The 13011-nt window shown below is 39.8% G+C and overlaps 1 protein-coding gene across 1 annotated transcript in view; it reads left to right on the plus strand.

The window, feature by feature from the left end:
• Positions 1-13011, plus strand: part of PCNX2 (pecanex 2) — a 151987-nt gene that overhangs the window by 62916 nt on the left and 76060 nt on the right. Inside the window, exons 16-19 of the mRNA XM_082757622.1 lie at positions 3201-3310; positions 5440-5536; positions 11332-11424; positions 11908-12058. Coding sequence (XP_082613748.1) covers positions 3201-3310; positions 5440-5536; positions 11332-11424; positions 11908-12058 — 451 coding nt within the window. The remainder of the gene's footprint in view (positions 1-3200; positions 3311-5439; positions 5537-11331; positions 11425-11907; positions 12059-13011) is intronic.

The raw sequence follows: 13011 nt of genomic DNA on the forward strand, positions 1-13011 counted from the left end.
TAACGTGGCCTGAGGTTACTTTTTTAGAAGTATGTCACTGCATAGGAATGTAGAAAACTGCGATTCTTGTTTAGGATAAACTCACCATGACATGAAACGTGAACATTCATGCCTCCTGTCCAAAGTCATTGCCCATCTCACACTCTAGCCCGGGAATTCCAGTCACAGACTGAGAGCCTGTTGAGTAAGGTGACATGCACACGTGCATGCACATCCATATGGATGGCTGTAGCATATCAGAGTGCAAAGAAAGAGACATCATCAACCAAAATGGGGAGCGCTATCTGTGTTCTGCTAGTTCATCACTTTCCAAGGCTTTGGAGGTCTTCTGGGAAAGCAAAGTTTTGTTTTCTTTGGATGATGGGAAGATAAGGCTGGTGGGCATCTCTCTCAAGAACATGTTTCTAGCAAGTTTAATGCAAGGACTGTGAATAATTAATGATTCCTGGTCATTAGTGTTCAATGGAAACAGAGTATCCATGGTAACATACATGGCTATCTTACAGTTACCGTGGACTTGTTCTCTACAGGGTCATCATTTCCTTAAAACTTTGGGTGCGGGGTTTTATTCCCTTTTACAGTTTCATTCAGATAGCAAGAAATGCTATCATCTTATTTCTGAACTTAGAAAATATTTACTCTTTAACATACACATGTGGAATGGCTGACAACAGCTGTCCTGCATTTTACATAATGTAAGCAATAGCATAGATCCATGATGCAGCTGAGGAGTAGAAGTAAAGAGAAGAACAGAAGATGATCAGTTGAGTAAGGATGAAACGATGAGAGAGCAGGAAATTAGAAGGTCTATGAGCTTTGTGGAGACTAGTTTCAGTTGTTCTTTATAGTAAAAAAAAAAAAAAAAAAAGAAGTCACAATGCAAAACACCTTCACCATTTCTTCCTTGAATTAGCATTTTTGAATTATGCTAATGCTCAAGCAATCTATAAAGTCTTTGAGTTTAGAGGACTATTCTGTTTCAAAGAGAAAAAAAAAAGGAAAAAGAAAAGGGTGTGTGTGTGAATAAAGAAAAAACAAAAAACACACATACAGAAACCATGCAACCACAAAAAAAAACACCAAGAATTCTACTTACTACAAGGGTTCTGCTGTGTTCAGAGCACTCTGTCTCTGGAGTAGGACACGTGATTTATTTTAACATACCTTTCAAAGATAAAGGTTTGCTACATGCATTTTTTTTTTTTTTTAAGGGAAGGAAGAAGCAAAAAGAATAAATCATGTAGGACAGAAAGCTACTATCGCCACTTATTTTTAAAAATACACTTTCCTTCCTACCTCTACAAGTGGTAAAAGGCTTGTAAGTTCAAAGCCACCTTTATCTTCCTTTTTAGTGGATTGTTTGGGGATTAGGCAATTCTGTGGTTGAAGTGGAACACCACCCCCGAACACTGTATCTGTTTTAACTCACCACTTTCATCCTTAACCCTGTAAGACCATTTGAGTTGTTCTAGAAATGACTACGTGAGTATCTGCATCCAAGTCAAAACTCTATGTGAAAGCACTACATGTCACCTCAACCAAATGAGGTAGAGTAGGCAGTCAAATTCATGTCTGGGTTGACAGATAATACCAGTTTCCGAGACTAAAATCTATCATTCCTGTTTTCCTACTGAGAAGAATCATAGTCCAATTATTGACTATATTTTTTTTTTCATCTTTTTAATTTAAAGCTCTACCAGGCATCATTAGAGGGGGAGGAAAATGACAAAATGGAGCGGGGTGCATCACTGATGCTGGAGAAATGACACCTTTGTGCATTCTCAGCTTTTGTAAAACATTGCGTAGCCTTGTTCTGGAAAATCCTGCTCCCTAGGCAGCAAATATTGATGCTTGTCCTGTCTGCCTTCCTAGCTCCCTGACAGCTGAGTTTTCAGGAGATGAGGGAGAGGTGCTTTGGAAGTGGAGCCCAGGCTAGCCAAACACAAAGGCTGCTCATAGTATAGAGAAAATTGGGAAGTAAAGAGCTCCTGAGCCATTACTATGGGAATCAGCCGTGTAGGGTTTTACAGTAGAAAGAGCGTGGAATGGTTTCTCAAAATGATACATTTCAACACCAGATGTATGGATAGGCTCTTTATAACGTTTTGCTTTTGTAAGAAGTTGCAGGGCAAAAGGGCAGTCACGCACTATGTGGTTATGCTGTCCTGGAAGTGCAGTGGATATTGGGATAGGCTCTGATCCAGCCACTTGCAGACCATTTTGGCTTCAACTACTTTTCTGCAGTGTCTTGAAGAATATGAATTTCTGACCTGAGACTGAGCATAGGAAAAGCTAAACCAAAATGTATTTGGCTCAGTACCTGGGAACAACCAAAGAATAGAATTGGATGGCAAAGTTTAACTTGATCGGATAGAAGTTTTGTAGAAGCACGGAACAAGCCTAGTGAGTGAAATGGCTATGGATCTGATTCACCAAGTTTCTGTGTCCTTCACAGCCAAAATTTCTGTCCTTTTGCAGCCAGTACTCACAAGTATTTAAGATTAATTTGTAGCTGAGGATGCCACAGATGAGGCTGGTCATAAGTATTCATTAAGCTTCCTATGCCTCTTTTTATTATCTCTAGCAAATTTTAGCTGCCTAAGTCACCCAGAGGTAATTTCTCATCTTGATTATGCTCAGAGTATGCTAGTGAGTGTGTAAATCGTCTCTTTCCCCCCTGCTCAGGGACAGTGGCTAAACATGCAGGGCCTAGATGGACCATATAAAGCAGCAGAAAGATTTAGGAGTGAGTTGCCAGGACTATACCCCAGCTGGGTGGAATGGGCATTTGTTGCAAGCAGTTTGGCCACAGGTCAAGTAAATCACAGAATCAATTCAGAGTTTAGACAAATACAGTGGAAATGATTTCACTCACATCTCATTTTAATGAAAAGTTGCCTCTAGAGTTTCATTAAAGAGAAAAGAAAACATGCTTTTCATGTGCTTTCTTAGCTAATTGCTGATAATAGAGGAATTACAGTAGCATAATCACAAAGCGTGTCTGTAATATTGCTGTCTTTTTCACAATGATAAACTTTGAAAAGATAAAGGATTGTCAAACCTTGGTAGATGGCATATAGACTTAGGTGATGTGCATTTAACATTACATGCACAGCATGGCCTACTTAAAAAATAAATAAAAAAAAAATAGTACTGCATTCCTAACTTGCAAATGCTCTGCTTTCTGTCCCCCTGTTCAGGAACCCTGGGATGCACAGCACATTCCAGCACTGTTTTCTGCTTTCTGTGGTCTGCTAGTTGCACTTTCTTATCACCTCAGCAGACAAAGCAGTGACCCATCTGTACTGATGTAAGTTGCCTGCAGTTGTTATTTATTGATTTACCTTTACAGCACAAAAAATGTGGTTTGCTCGGAGTCATATCTGTGTTTCAGAACTGTGGGGATTGTCTCCCAAAATTACTGTGGTGAGGTAGAAATTCCTCAGCATGTCTGCTTGCATGGTTCGTGTCAGTCCTGTTAAGTAAATGAAGTGCTGCAGTCAGATCAGCAGTAAGGCTGGTGCTCTTTACATAGCTCTTCCAAATTGTTTAAGGCAGATTTTATCCTCTGGGAAATTGAATGGTTGCCATATTGGAGGATAGTGATTTAGTTGAGTGGACTTGCAGACTTCTGGAATTGCAGAACATTCATTGGGTGGCACCTTGGCAAGGAGAAAGGTCTTCTGATTTGTGGGGAAGACGGCTTAGGGTGAGCATCAGTAGACAGTGCCTCTTCAAGATCGACCCTTTTCTGCTCCGATGTACTCCGCTAAAGGTAGCAGAAGAGAGTTTGTGTGTATTGAGAGTGGATGCTGGGAACAAGGGAGATCCAAAGAAGTCCCAACGTCGTGATCTGACAGTTGATGTGATGTGAGAGAGGCTTCTAGATCTGTAACTTCTTTCGTGTGTGGGAGTTGTGCTATGTGACTGTCATGGGGGCTGTGGTTGTGCACAGACAGCTGGGCATCTACATGTATGGCTGTGGGCTTAAGCAAGCAAGCAGATTTCATGCTGCCATTATCACCATGTCATCTAGGATTCTGCTTCACAGGCAGCTCGGTCTTATCCTGGCATAGTGCAGAGAGCGTATGAGGAAATCCAGAGGCTCCCTTCTCTCAGTTCTGTGAGGTGTGCTGTATATGTCATGAGGTGAGGCTCATGTATATGTAGTCTTGAAGTATATGAAGATTGCAGTAGGCATGTGGTAAGTCAGGCTGGTTGGCCACACAACTTTGTAATGCAGGAGAGAGGGCAGAAGTGAGATACTAACAGAAATGGGCTACCCGGTAAATCTCACTGAAGAGCTGAGAAATTCTTTCCTCAACATTGAGAAGATTGAGGGAATGTGAAATTTAGATATTACTAGGTCATAGTGTGACAAAGTAAAAAGAGCTGCTTGTATCTACTGTCTTTATCTGAAGCCTACCGTGTCTTGCACTGGCATCAATAAGACCTGGATCAAGTTCTGTGTAGGTAGCGTGTAGTTCATAGGCCATTACAGGATGGAAATCAGGTACGGAAGTATGAAAGTAAAGCTGTGTGCTGTATTGGGGAAGTTTTTTTTAGCTTTGGAGTAGGATACACGCAGGTAAATTGCAAATCAGCATGTGAGTGTGAGCTCTTTCAATTTTGGAGTAATTTAAATGTATATTTTCTCCTCCACTCTCCAGGAAAGACACACCAGTTCATTAACTTCCTTAATAAAGTAAAAACTTGTATTTCCTTAAACTTTTAAATCCAGCTCCTGATTCCGTAATATTCTTAATCAAATCCTCAGCAGCTGAAAAGGTTGTTAAATATCTTGTTTAGGTTTATGTGTACAGCAACATCAAATGTTCTTTACGCAATCGTGATGAAAATGCATAATCCTTAGGGAAAAAAAAAAAAAGAGGTTTAAGATATTTTTTTAAACAGCTCTTAAACTTAATTAAAGGAAGTTAAGGGGATTGGAAACAGTGTTTAAAGGATGGCCTGTGGCATAAACTTCAAGATAGAGAAGGTAGCACATAAATCTTGAACTGGGGATTAATATGCAATTTATACAGAAATGGCCTCTCTGGCCTTTCTAATGTGGGTCTAGAGAGCTCTCATATTGGTTTCAGCTTAGCTGAATTATTAATAAAGGGCATGAATACCACAGTACCCTCTTAGCTCATTCCTCTGAATGACACAGGCACATTGATTGGACTGCTCTGGTTGCTGAGACTCCTTGACATTTTGATGAGGAAGCTGTACCCTGATCAAAGGTAGAGCTGGTTTGTATCAATCTCCAGCTATACAAAGATAAGATAGCTACTGCATACATGAGGAAGGAAAACTGAGGCTGTTCTACCTCCTCTGCTCCTTCCCCTGCTCCCCCCACTGCAAACATTCATGTCTGTTAGACATGTTAAGAAGTATCCTAACTAGTTTGTGTTTTTTTTTTTTTTTTTTAAACAGGTCCCTTATTCAATGCAAATATGTGCCTCACTTTCTACGTCAACAGTTTGAAGATTCATCAGCAGATCCACTCCCAGAAAAGATGAGAGAATCAGTGGTAAGACCTTTTCTTTCATTACTTTCTGCGTGAAGTGCTTTCCCATCCATTTTCCACATTGAGAAATCTTCTAACTATTCTTAATTAGCAATTTAAATATTTAAACTAATAAAAACAGAAAATGGAAGGATATCTGTCCTGTTCCTTTAAATCCACAGTTTGAAACTGTGGGAAGTACTTCCAGACCTCTCCAGAGAGTCCTGAAGGGAGAACTGGTACCCTGGAGAGGTTGATCTCATAGAGTTCATGTGGGAAGATCATCAAGCTTCTCAAAGTGTTAAGGGGCATTAGGGATTTCCTAGAGTCATGAACTGTCATGTTCTTAGCTTTCAGACAGTGATTCTTCCTGATCACATCCTAATGCCTGCTTAGGAGCATTTACAGCAAAGGCAATTATTCCTAAAGTCCTGAATGCTTTCAGAACCAGGGAGTGCTCAGAGTGTCTGGGAGACAGACCGCCTTTTTTGACCTTAAGACACAGCCTGAGAGTCAAAAGTGCCAAGGGATACAGGTCACTAGTACGGTGCCTGGCCTGGCCTCCAGGTGTCCCTTCATGTGGATGCATCTCTCTTGTATATCTTGTATCATGTTTGATGGACATTTTATAAGGTGTTATGTAGCCTAAATTAAGCATATGAGTTTAATCCATTATATCAGTATTTTCTGCTTTTCATTGCTTAGCTGCTGCTTAGATTATTTCCTACCAAGTACAATGTTAAATTGCTTACTGTAATAAGGCCCACATAGGATTAAGTGATACATGTATGTTTGGTCCTTGGCTTTATTGAGCTTCAGCTTCTTGCAAACTGAGCCACATTGCAATGTGAATGTAGTAACAGGAATAAAAAAAAAGAAAAAACTTTTTCTTTTTTGCTATATTTGGTGTGTAGACTTTTGCCACGAGTCATTGTCAGTCCATTCTTGTACACAGACACTGTATTGCAGATGCAATGGAAAGCTTCTCTTTCCCTGGTATTTATATCCCACTTGTATCTTTTGCTGATAGCACCCATTTTGGAGCAGTACAGAGTCTGATCTCATCTGTTCTGTAGAGGGACTCTTGCCAAGGGACTGAAGCAGTTAATACAGCTGTCCACTTAATTGGTTTCATTTTGCAGTGCAGAGGGAAACCTTGAGCAATGCTTCAATACATTGAGGAACACAGCTACACAACAAAAGAACGAACAAATTCACGTCTAAGATCCTGATTGTATTTTCAAAATAGAGTTATGCTGCCGACTCCAGACCTGTTTTTGTGCCTAATGTGGATAGGGGTCTGATGTCTTATATTCACACAGTTACCATGTGGGTCAACTGCACTGGGGCTCTTCAGCCACTGGAGCTGAAGATGGCGACTCCTCAGTCTGCCAGGAGACTCTGCCTCCAGCTGCCAGGAGACTCCTCCTGTATCTCAAAGTGCAGTAGTAATATAGCAAGTAGTGAAGAATTGAACTAGCAAAAAATGCATCTACCTCAAGTTTGAGGGACACAGTCAAGCCATGGTCTCTACTGCCTGGCCTAAGCAATAACAATCATGTGCTTGTCAGGAGGCAACTGACTTTAAAAGCAAATTTAAATTTAACTTAAAATAAAAATAAAAAATCTGAGTGCTCCTCTGCAAGTAGAATAATCCCTGCCAGTGCTGTAAAAATGTGCTAGTGATGTTTAAATGCCACACAAAACAGCCAGCCCTGCTCAGGTCTGTATGTACATGTATGGTGTGCATAACAAGCCATTTAAATGAGGCCCTTTAAAATCAGAAATTCTGAGGCATACAAAACCAATTGGCATTGTTAAGCAGCTGAAAGCAAACAAGGTTAATACCAAAAATTAATCTGTTGTATTCTGTAGTGGCTTCATATTAATGTTAGCAGTAATAAATACAACATCTCTAATGTTTAGTTACATGACCTTTACTATTTCCCTTTGCTTGAATAGCTGTGGAAGAATTGCCAGCTTTGGAAGCCTGAATTATAAAACAGCTGTGATGGATAATTGACCATTCAACTTTGAGAATGGAGCTTCCTACCATTATAATTAATTTCTATAGGCATCCACATGGCTGATTGCTAGATTAACCAGTGGCCTGAGGGTGTTAATGTGTTACATTCAAACCCAGGTTCCTTCCTGGCCTTTAATACAAACATTTAGATAATCAGTGAAAGGCTTTGTACAAAGCTCCAAAAGTGTAATCAAAAATAATAATAAAAAATCCTGTTATAATATGTAAAATCTCTGAGGCATTAAATGCGGTGTTGTTAAGTCAGTATTTCTTTGTTGCCTTGAGTGTAAAATGGAGGGAAAAAGAAAAAGAACACCTGCTTTCACCCCAAACCATAACACATGTGGTAACACAGTGGTAATGACTCTCACTGAAGAGATTTTAGCTGTGATCAGAGCCTAACTTTCCTATATTGGATCAAATACAACAAAGGATTTAAGCGCCGCATTGTAGGGTGATTCAAGATTCAATTCATAAGTGCCTGTGGTTGGGAATGGAATCCAAAGTCCTGCTTTAGACAGTTGGATTTAAATACAGGATGGAGGACAGAGTTGTGTAGAGGGAGGCATGTGCTTTGCAACAGCTAGCAAGGTCAGGGGATGCCAAGTGCAGGAGAGGGTCCTGTGTCCCATCCATGAAGACTGCAGGAAGATGCTTTCACTCATTTTGAGTTTCACAACTTTCAGTCCTCTCCTGAAAATGCTTTTTTTTTTTTTTTTTTTTTTTTTTCTTCTGGTGAGCTGAACAAGGCTCATTCTTACAAGACAGTCTGAACAGTTGGTGCTATAGTCAGCTCATCAAGCAGCTCACAGTGAAGTGAGCTGTTCAAATTCACATGGAACAACCATTGTGCAACCTACAGAAAAAGCAGTCTAGAAACAAGAACCAAAACTTCTCTGCTCCCTGATCTGCCTCCCTTTGTGTGGCTGACAGCTCTACTGGTCGAGTCACACTCCTTGCATTTCGCACAGAGCCTTTAGGCAGTGACTTGCCTTCAGCAAGAAGGGTGGAAGCCACAGACCCACCCACAGCAACCTGTAGGTGGATGCCCAGGGCCTTTTCCTGGAAAGTGGCTCTGAATCCCCTTTAGGCAGAGAGACAACTGCCTAGGGTCAGCAGTTTGGTGCAGGCTCTGGCCATCATGCATTGATATAAGACAAAGTTACTCCTGCCCAGTTTGTTTTAGAACAGGGGAAAAAAAAAAGTTTCAATGTGTCTGCCACATCAAGCTCCTGCCTCCTGTGTGGACCATGATGCAAGTCAGCAGCTGAGCAGTATGTTTACATTTTGAAGCAGTTCTGTGCACGTGCAAAGGGCGTGTGCCTGGCATAAATGAAACCTTAGGCACTGCAGATATCACCGAAGTTGGAATGCAACTATCTAATTTGGATTCAAATACCTGGATAGTAAGTCTTGCTTTAAAACCACAGACCTTTTCCTGTATGTGTTGCAATGTGTCAAAAGCAGTGTGATTGAACCTTAAAAAGAGCACTTGTAAAGTCAAAGATGGGAAAGTTGAGAAATACCATGCAAATACCATGCAGTACAGTCTGTGTAATACAGTTTGCTCTCTTTGGTGAGCTGGCCTGAGCGTGGAATGGAAAGCTTGGATGCCTTTTCCCCCTGCCCCCAATATCTATTATTGTCAGTACTTCTGATTTTATAGCCAAGTTCTTAATGTTTGATATAGTTCTTGAAACGGCAGCTTCTGCAGTCACATGGTTATGAAAACAACTCAGCTGTCATTTTAATAGTAATCCTTTTTGCTTGTGGAGGAGAGCTTGAAAATATGATTGGCATGTGTTTGTTCTTACAAGCTTGTTTTAGATTATTGAGTAGTTGGGTTCAGCTGCACAGAAAAATGATACTTGATGAAGACTTTTCATAATACATCTCCACAAAAGGGCTGGAGTACGGTGCTGCATAAACCTGGCACTGCTCAACTTTCTCAGATACTGAATTTTATAACCTCAGTACTGCTGCTTTTTATTGGCTTTGTGTGAAGTAGCTTTAAAATTTTGCAAATGTTACAAAATTCTGTCAGTTATATGAGTTGGCGATAATTCCCTTATTGGGGTTTTGACCACAGTTTTTCAGTACTGCTACACATACTAAATCCCCAATATTTGCTAGTGAGAGAAGGTCTAAAACTGACTGTAGAGAGCCTGTGGGGATGTGTAGGGGTCAAAGGTTTGTTCATTGAAGATGACCTTCTCTGAAAGGTCCCTAATGTGGTTTTCATGGTGCATATGGTGGCCAACAAGCAAGGGACAAGGCCAGCAGTGCTGGGTTCTGGAAAGATGGTTCAGGAGGAGTCCAGCCTAACTCTCTTCCTGTTTCTTCCCATCTGTAGTCCTTCCTGAGCACCATACTGCCTGAAGAGGGCACAGCCTGAGGAGTGGAGTGAGCGCTGCTCATTTGCAAGGATGGCTTTCTGAGCAAACTGAGAAAAGACACAGGGCAGGTTTTATTGCTTGAGAATTCAGCTAAACTGGATTGGAGTTTCATGGGACAAAGCAAAAGTACCTTTTGAGCCTGAAGGCTTTTTAGTCCTGCTGAATTTCAAAGGCCTACTGCAGCAAGTGGAAGTGCTGATGCTGGTGACCTTTTACCAAGCATTTCTCAAAACAGACAGTGATAGGCAGCCTAAATATAGTGGTTGCTGCCAGCTTCCCCTGTAATTCACAACCCTTCTGTTCGCTGCTTCTACTTTCTTTGTTTATCTCCCTTATTCTTAGGTTTGCTATCGCAGCATTATTTTATGTTTCCTTTTCTTGTCTCTGATGAGATGAATGAAGGCTACCTAGATTGCAGCACCAGGAAATTGGATGTGTTTCAAATTCTAAAAAAGTGTTGTATTCCACGTGTTGTTTCTAGATGCCTTTGAATTAAAATATAAGTTAGTATTTAAACCAAGAGCTACAAATAGTTACTCATATGATAACTTAGTGCAAGTATTGAGTGCTGAACTTAACCATCCCTCTTATAAATCTAGGACAAGATTTTCATTTACTGGGAAAGACGTTTGAGTGACCTCTGAAGTACAATTCAGGAGATCACAGAGCTCAAAAGCTATCTTGTTTATTTGTTTACCGAGAATGACATTTTAATCACAAGAAAAATGGGTGGCTGGAAAGACCGTGATATTTTCTAATCTTTCAAAACAAAATTACTCCTACTGTAGTTATAGATCTTTATATAAATGCAGACTTGTCCTTGCGTTATCATTCGGTGATACCAGAAAACGCCTTGTCTGAAATCTGTAAGGTCTTGCTGTAATTTGGCTTCTGATACAGAAAATCAGAGAATGGGACATGTGACTTTAGAACATCAGAAACAGAAGTTAATATATTTATTGCAACATTATAGAACAGCATGAGTCATTTCAGTAATGCAAGAAAAAGTAAAACTGAAGCAATCGTATTGCTTGCAAATAGGTCAAGGAACCAGAATTTTGATTTCCCAAACCAAAAGACTGTAATGCGAAAGAACTATATTCCTTAAACAGGATCAGACTCAGTATGAAAATGTATTACTTTTATTTCTGCAGTGTTAAAACCAGATTTTAAAATGTATCTTAAACGTAGGCACGATGAATTTAAACATAGTTACTTTGACAAACGTAGCATACCAAGAAATAATTTCACAAAGCAGAGTGGAGAAAAAACTTTATCAGGAAGTGAAGATTAGCCTCAACACAATGCAGACTGCGAGTACTTGGGAAGCAAGTCACTTACTTTGCCTAGTTGAAATAGTATTGGCTTGCTAATTTTGTATAAAATAATTTTCACAGAAAGAAATTTTGAAATCGGATCTCATTGTCTGCACAGCGGCTGCTGTTCTGTCATTTGCTGTCAGTGCCAGCACTGTGTTTCTATCATTAAGGGTATGTATCTGTCCTTTATTTTTTTTCTAAGGTATTATCTCTTTTATGCAAAACCACAGGATACTTTAGCTGGAAGAAATAGAGATTGTGGAAAGAGAAATTAGGGAAAGTGTATTTACTGACCATGATAACTTAATGCTTTTTGATTTGCAGTGCAATTAGATTGTGGATATCTGTATTAGGCAAAGTATTACTTATCTGGTGTTTCTTCCTTTAATCCTTTGCATATCTGCACCTCTTTTAGGATATGCAACAGGGGAGACAGAAAGGACAAACCTAATCATTTACCTTTTCTCCTCCATTTAGGGGGAAAAGAAAACAACAATTCAACAATTGTTCATGCAAAATACATATTTCAAAACACATCCACCTGTGTAGTCAGTTTGAACATGAGTTTCTAAGTGCGCAGAAATACCATTTTAGGAAATGTTGTTACATATCTGCAAATTATAACTGTTTTTCTTTCTTTCTCACTTGGCCCAGCCATTTCTCAGCATTGTCCTGTTCGCTTTAGCGTGGACTGTGGGATTCGTAACACATTACATACTTCCTCAGCTTCGCAAGCATCACCCCTGGCTGTGGATCTCCCACCCCATACTTAAAAGCAAAGAGCACCGGCAACGGGAAGTGAGAGGTTTGTAATGAAATCTTATCTAAACAATGGATGCAGTGGCTTGCAGCTTGTCTTGATTTAAAAACAAAAATCCAGAAGGAACAGGGCTGAGGGGATAATTTATGTTTTATATTTGATAAGATGTCCCATGAGCCTTTTCTTTTCAAGGCTAAACAGTCCCAGCTCTCTCAGCCTCTCCTTGTATGCCAAACACAACAGTCCTTTAAACATCTTGCTGGCTCTAAGTGGCCTTTCATGAGCCATCATTTGATCTGCTTTTTTTTTTTTGCTTTTACATTACAATACTGTTACTTGTGTTGCTTGATACACTGGCATTACAAATAATTTAAAAGTTTGAATTGAAAGATTATGAATGAAATTGAGGTAGAATTATTTCTACTTTTTGACTTACAATTATGCATCATTTGGACAGCATGGATAATGCAAGTTAGTTTTAATTTCCATCGTAACACTTTTAGAGGAACTTAAAAATTGAAGGAAACTGAAAATTTCTTGATGACTTGTTCTTGTTTGTCTGCTGGCTTCAGCAGTGGTGCCCTGACACCAGTGTATGTAAATATTTTAGTATACTGGGGTCTGATCTCCTGTTCTGATTTAGTTATTTCCAGGAGCAGACAGTATACTTTGAGAAGGACAGTTATTTTCCCCCAGCTCTCATCTTGTATTTGCTACCAGCCAAAAGCTTGCTTGTCATTTTTTGATGGATCCTGTACCTTAATCATTCTCAATATATGTTCCTGAGGTGTTTGAAGACAATGTTGTCAGAACACAGTCTGCTGAGGGACTTTAATCTGTTCAGCTAGGCAACAAAAGAGTTCAGATCACTCTCTGCAAAAATACGCGTTAAGGATTTAAATTTTCTTTTAAAAATTGTGTCTTTCAAAATGATTACTTTCCAAACAAGGCTTGGGTATGAAAAGGTACCCCAGAGACTCGATTGAAGGTTGCCTTTT

Source organism: Aythya marila (genome assembly GCF_965140915.1).
Source record: "Aythya marila genome assembly, chromosome: 3".
Lineage (NCBI taxonomy): Eukaryota > Metazoa > Chordata > Aves > Anseriformes > Anatidae > Aythya > Aythya marila.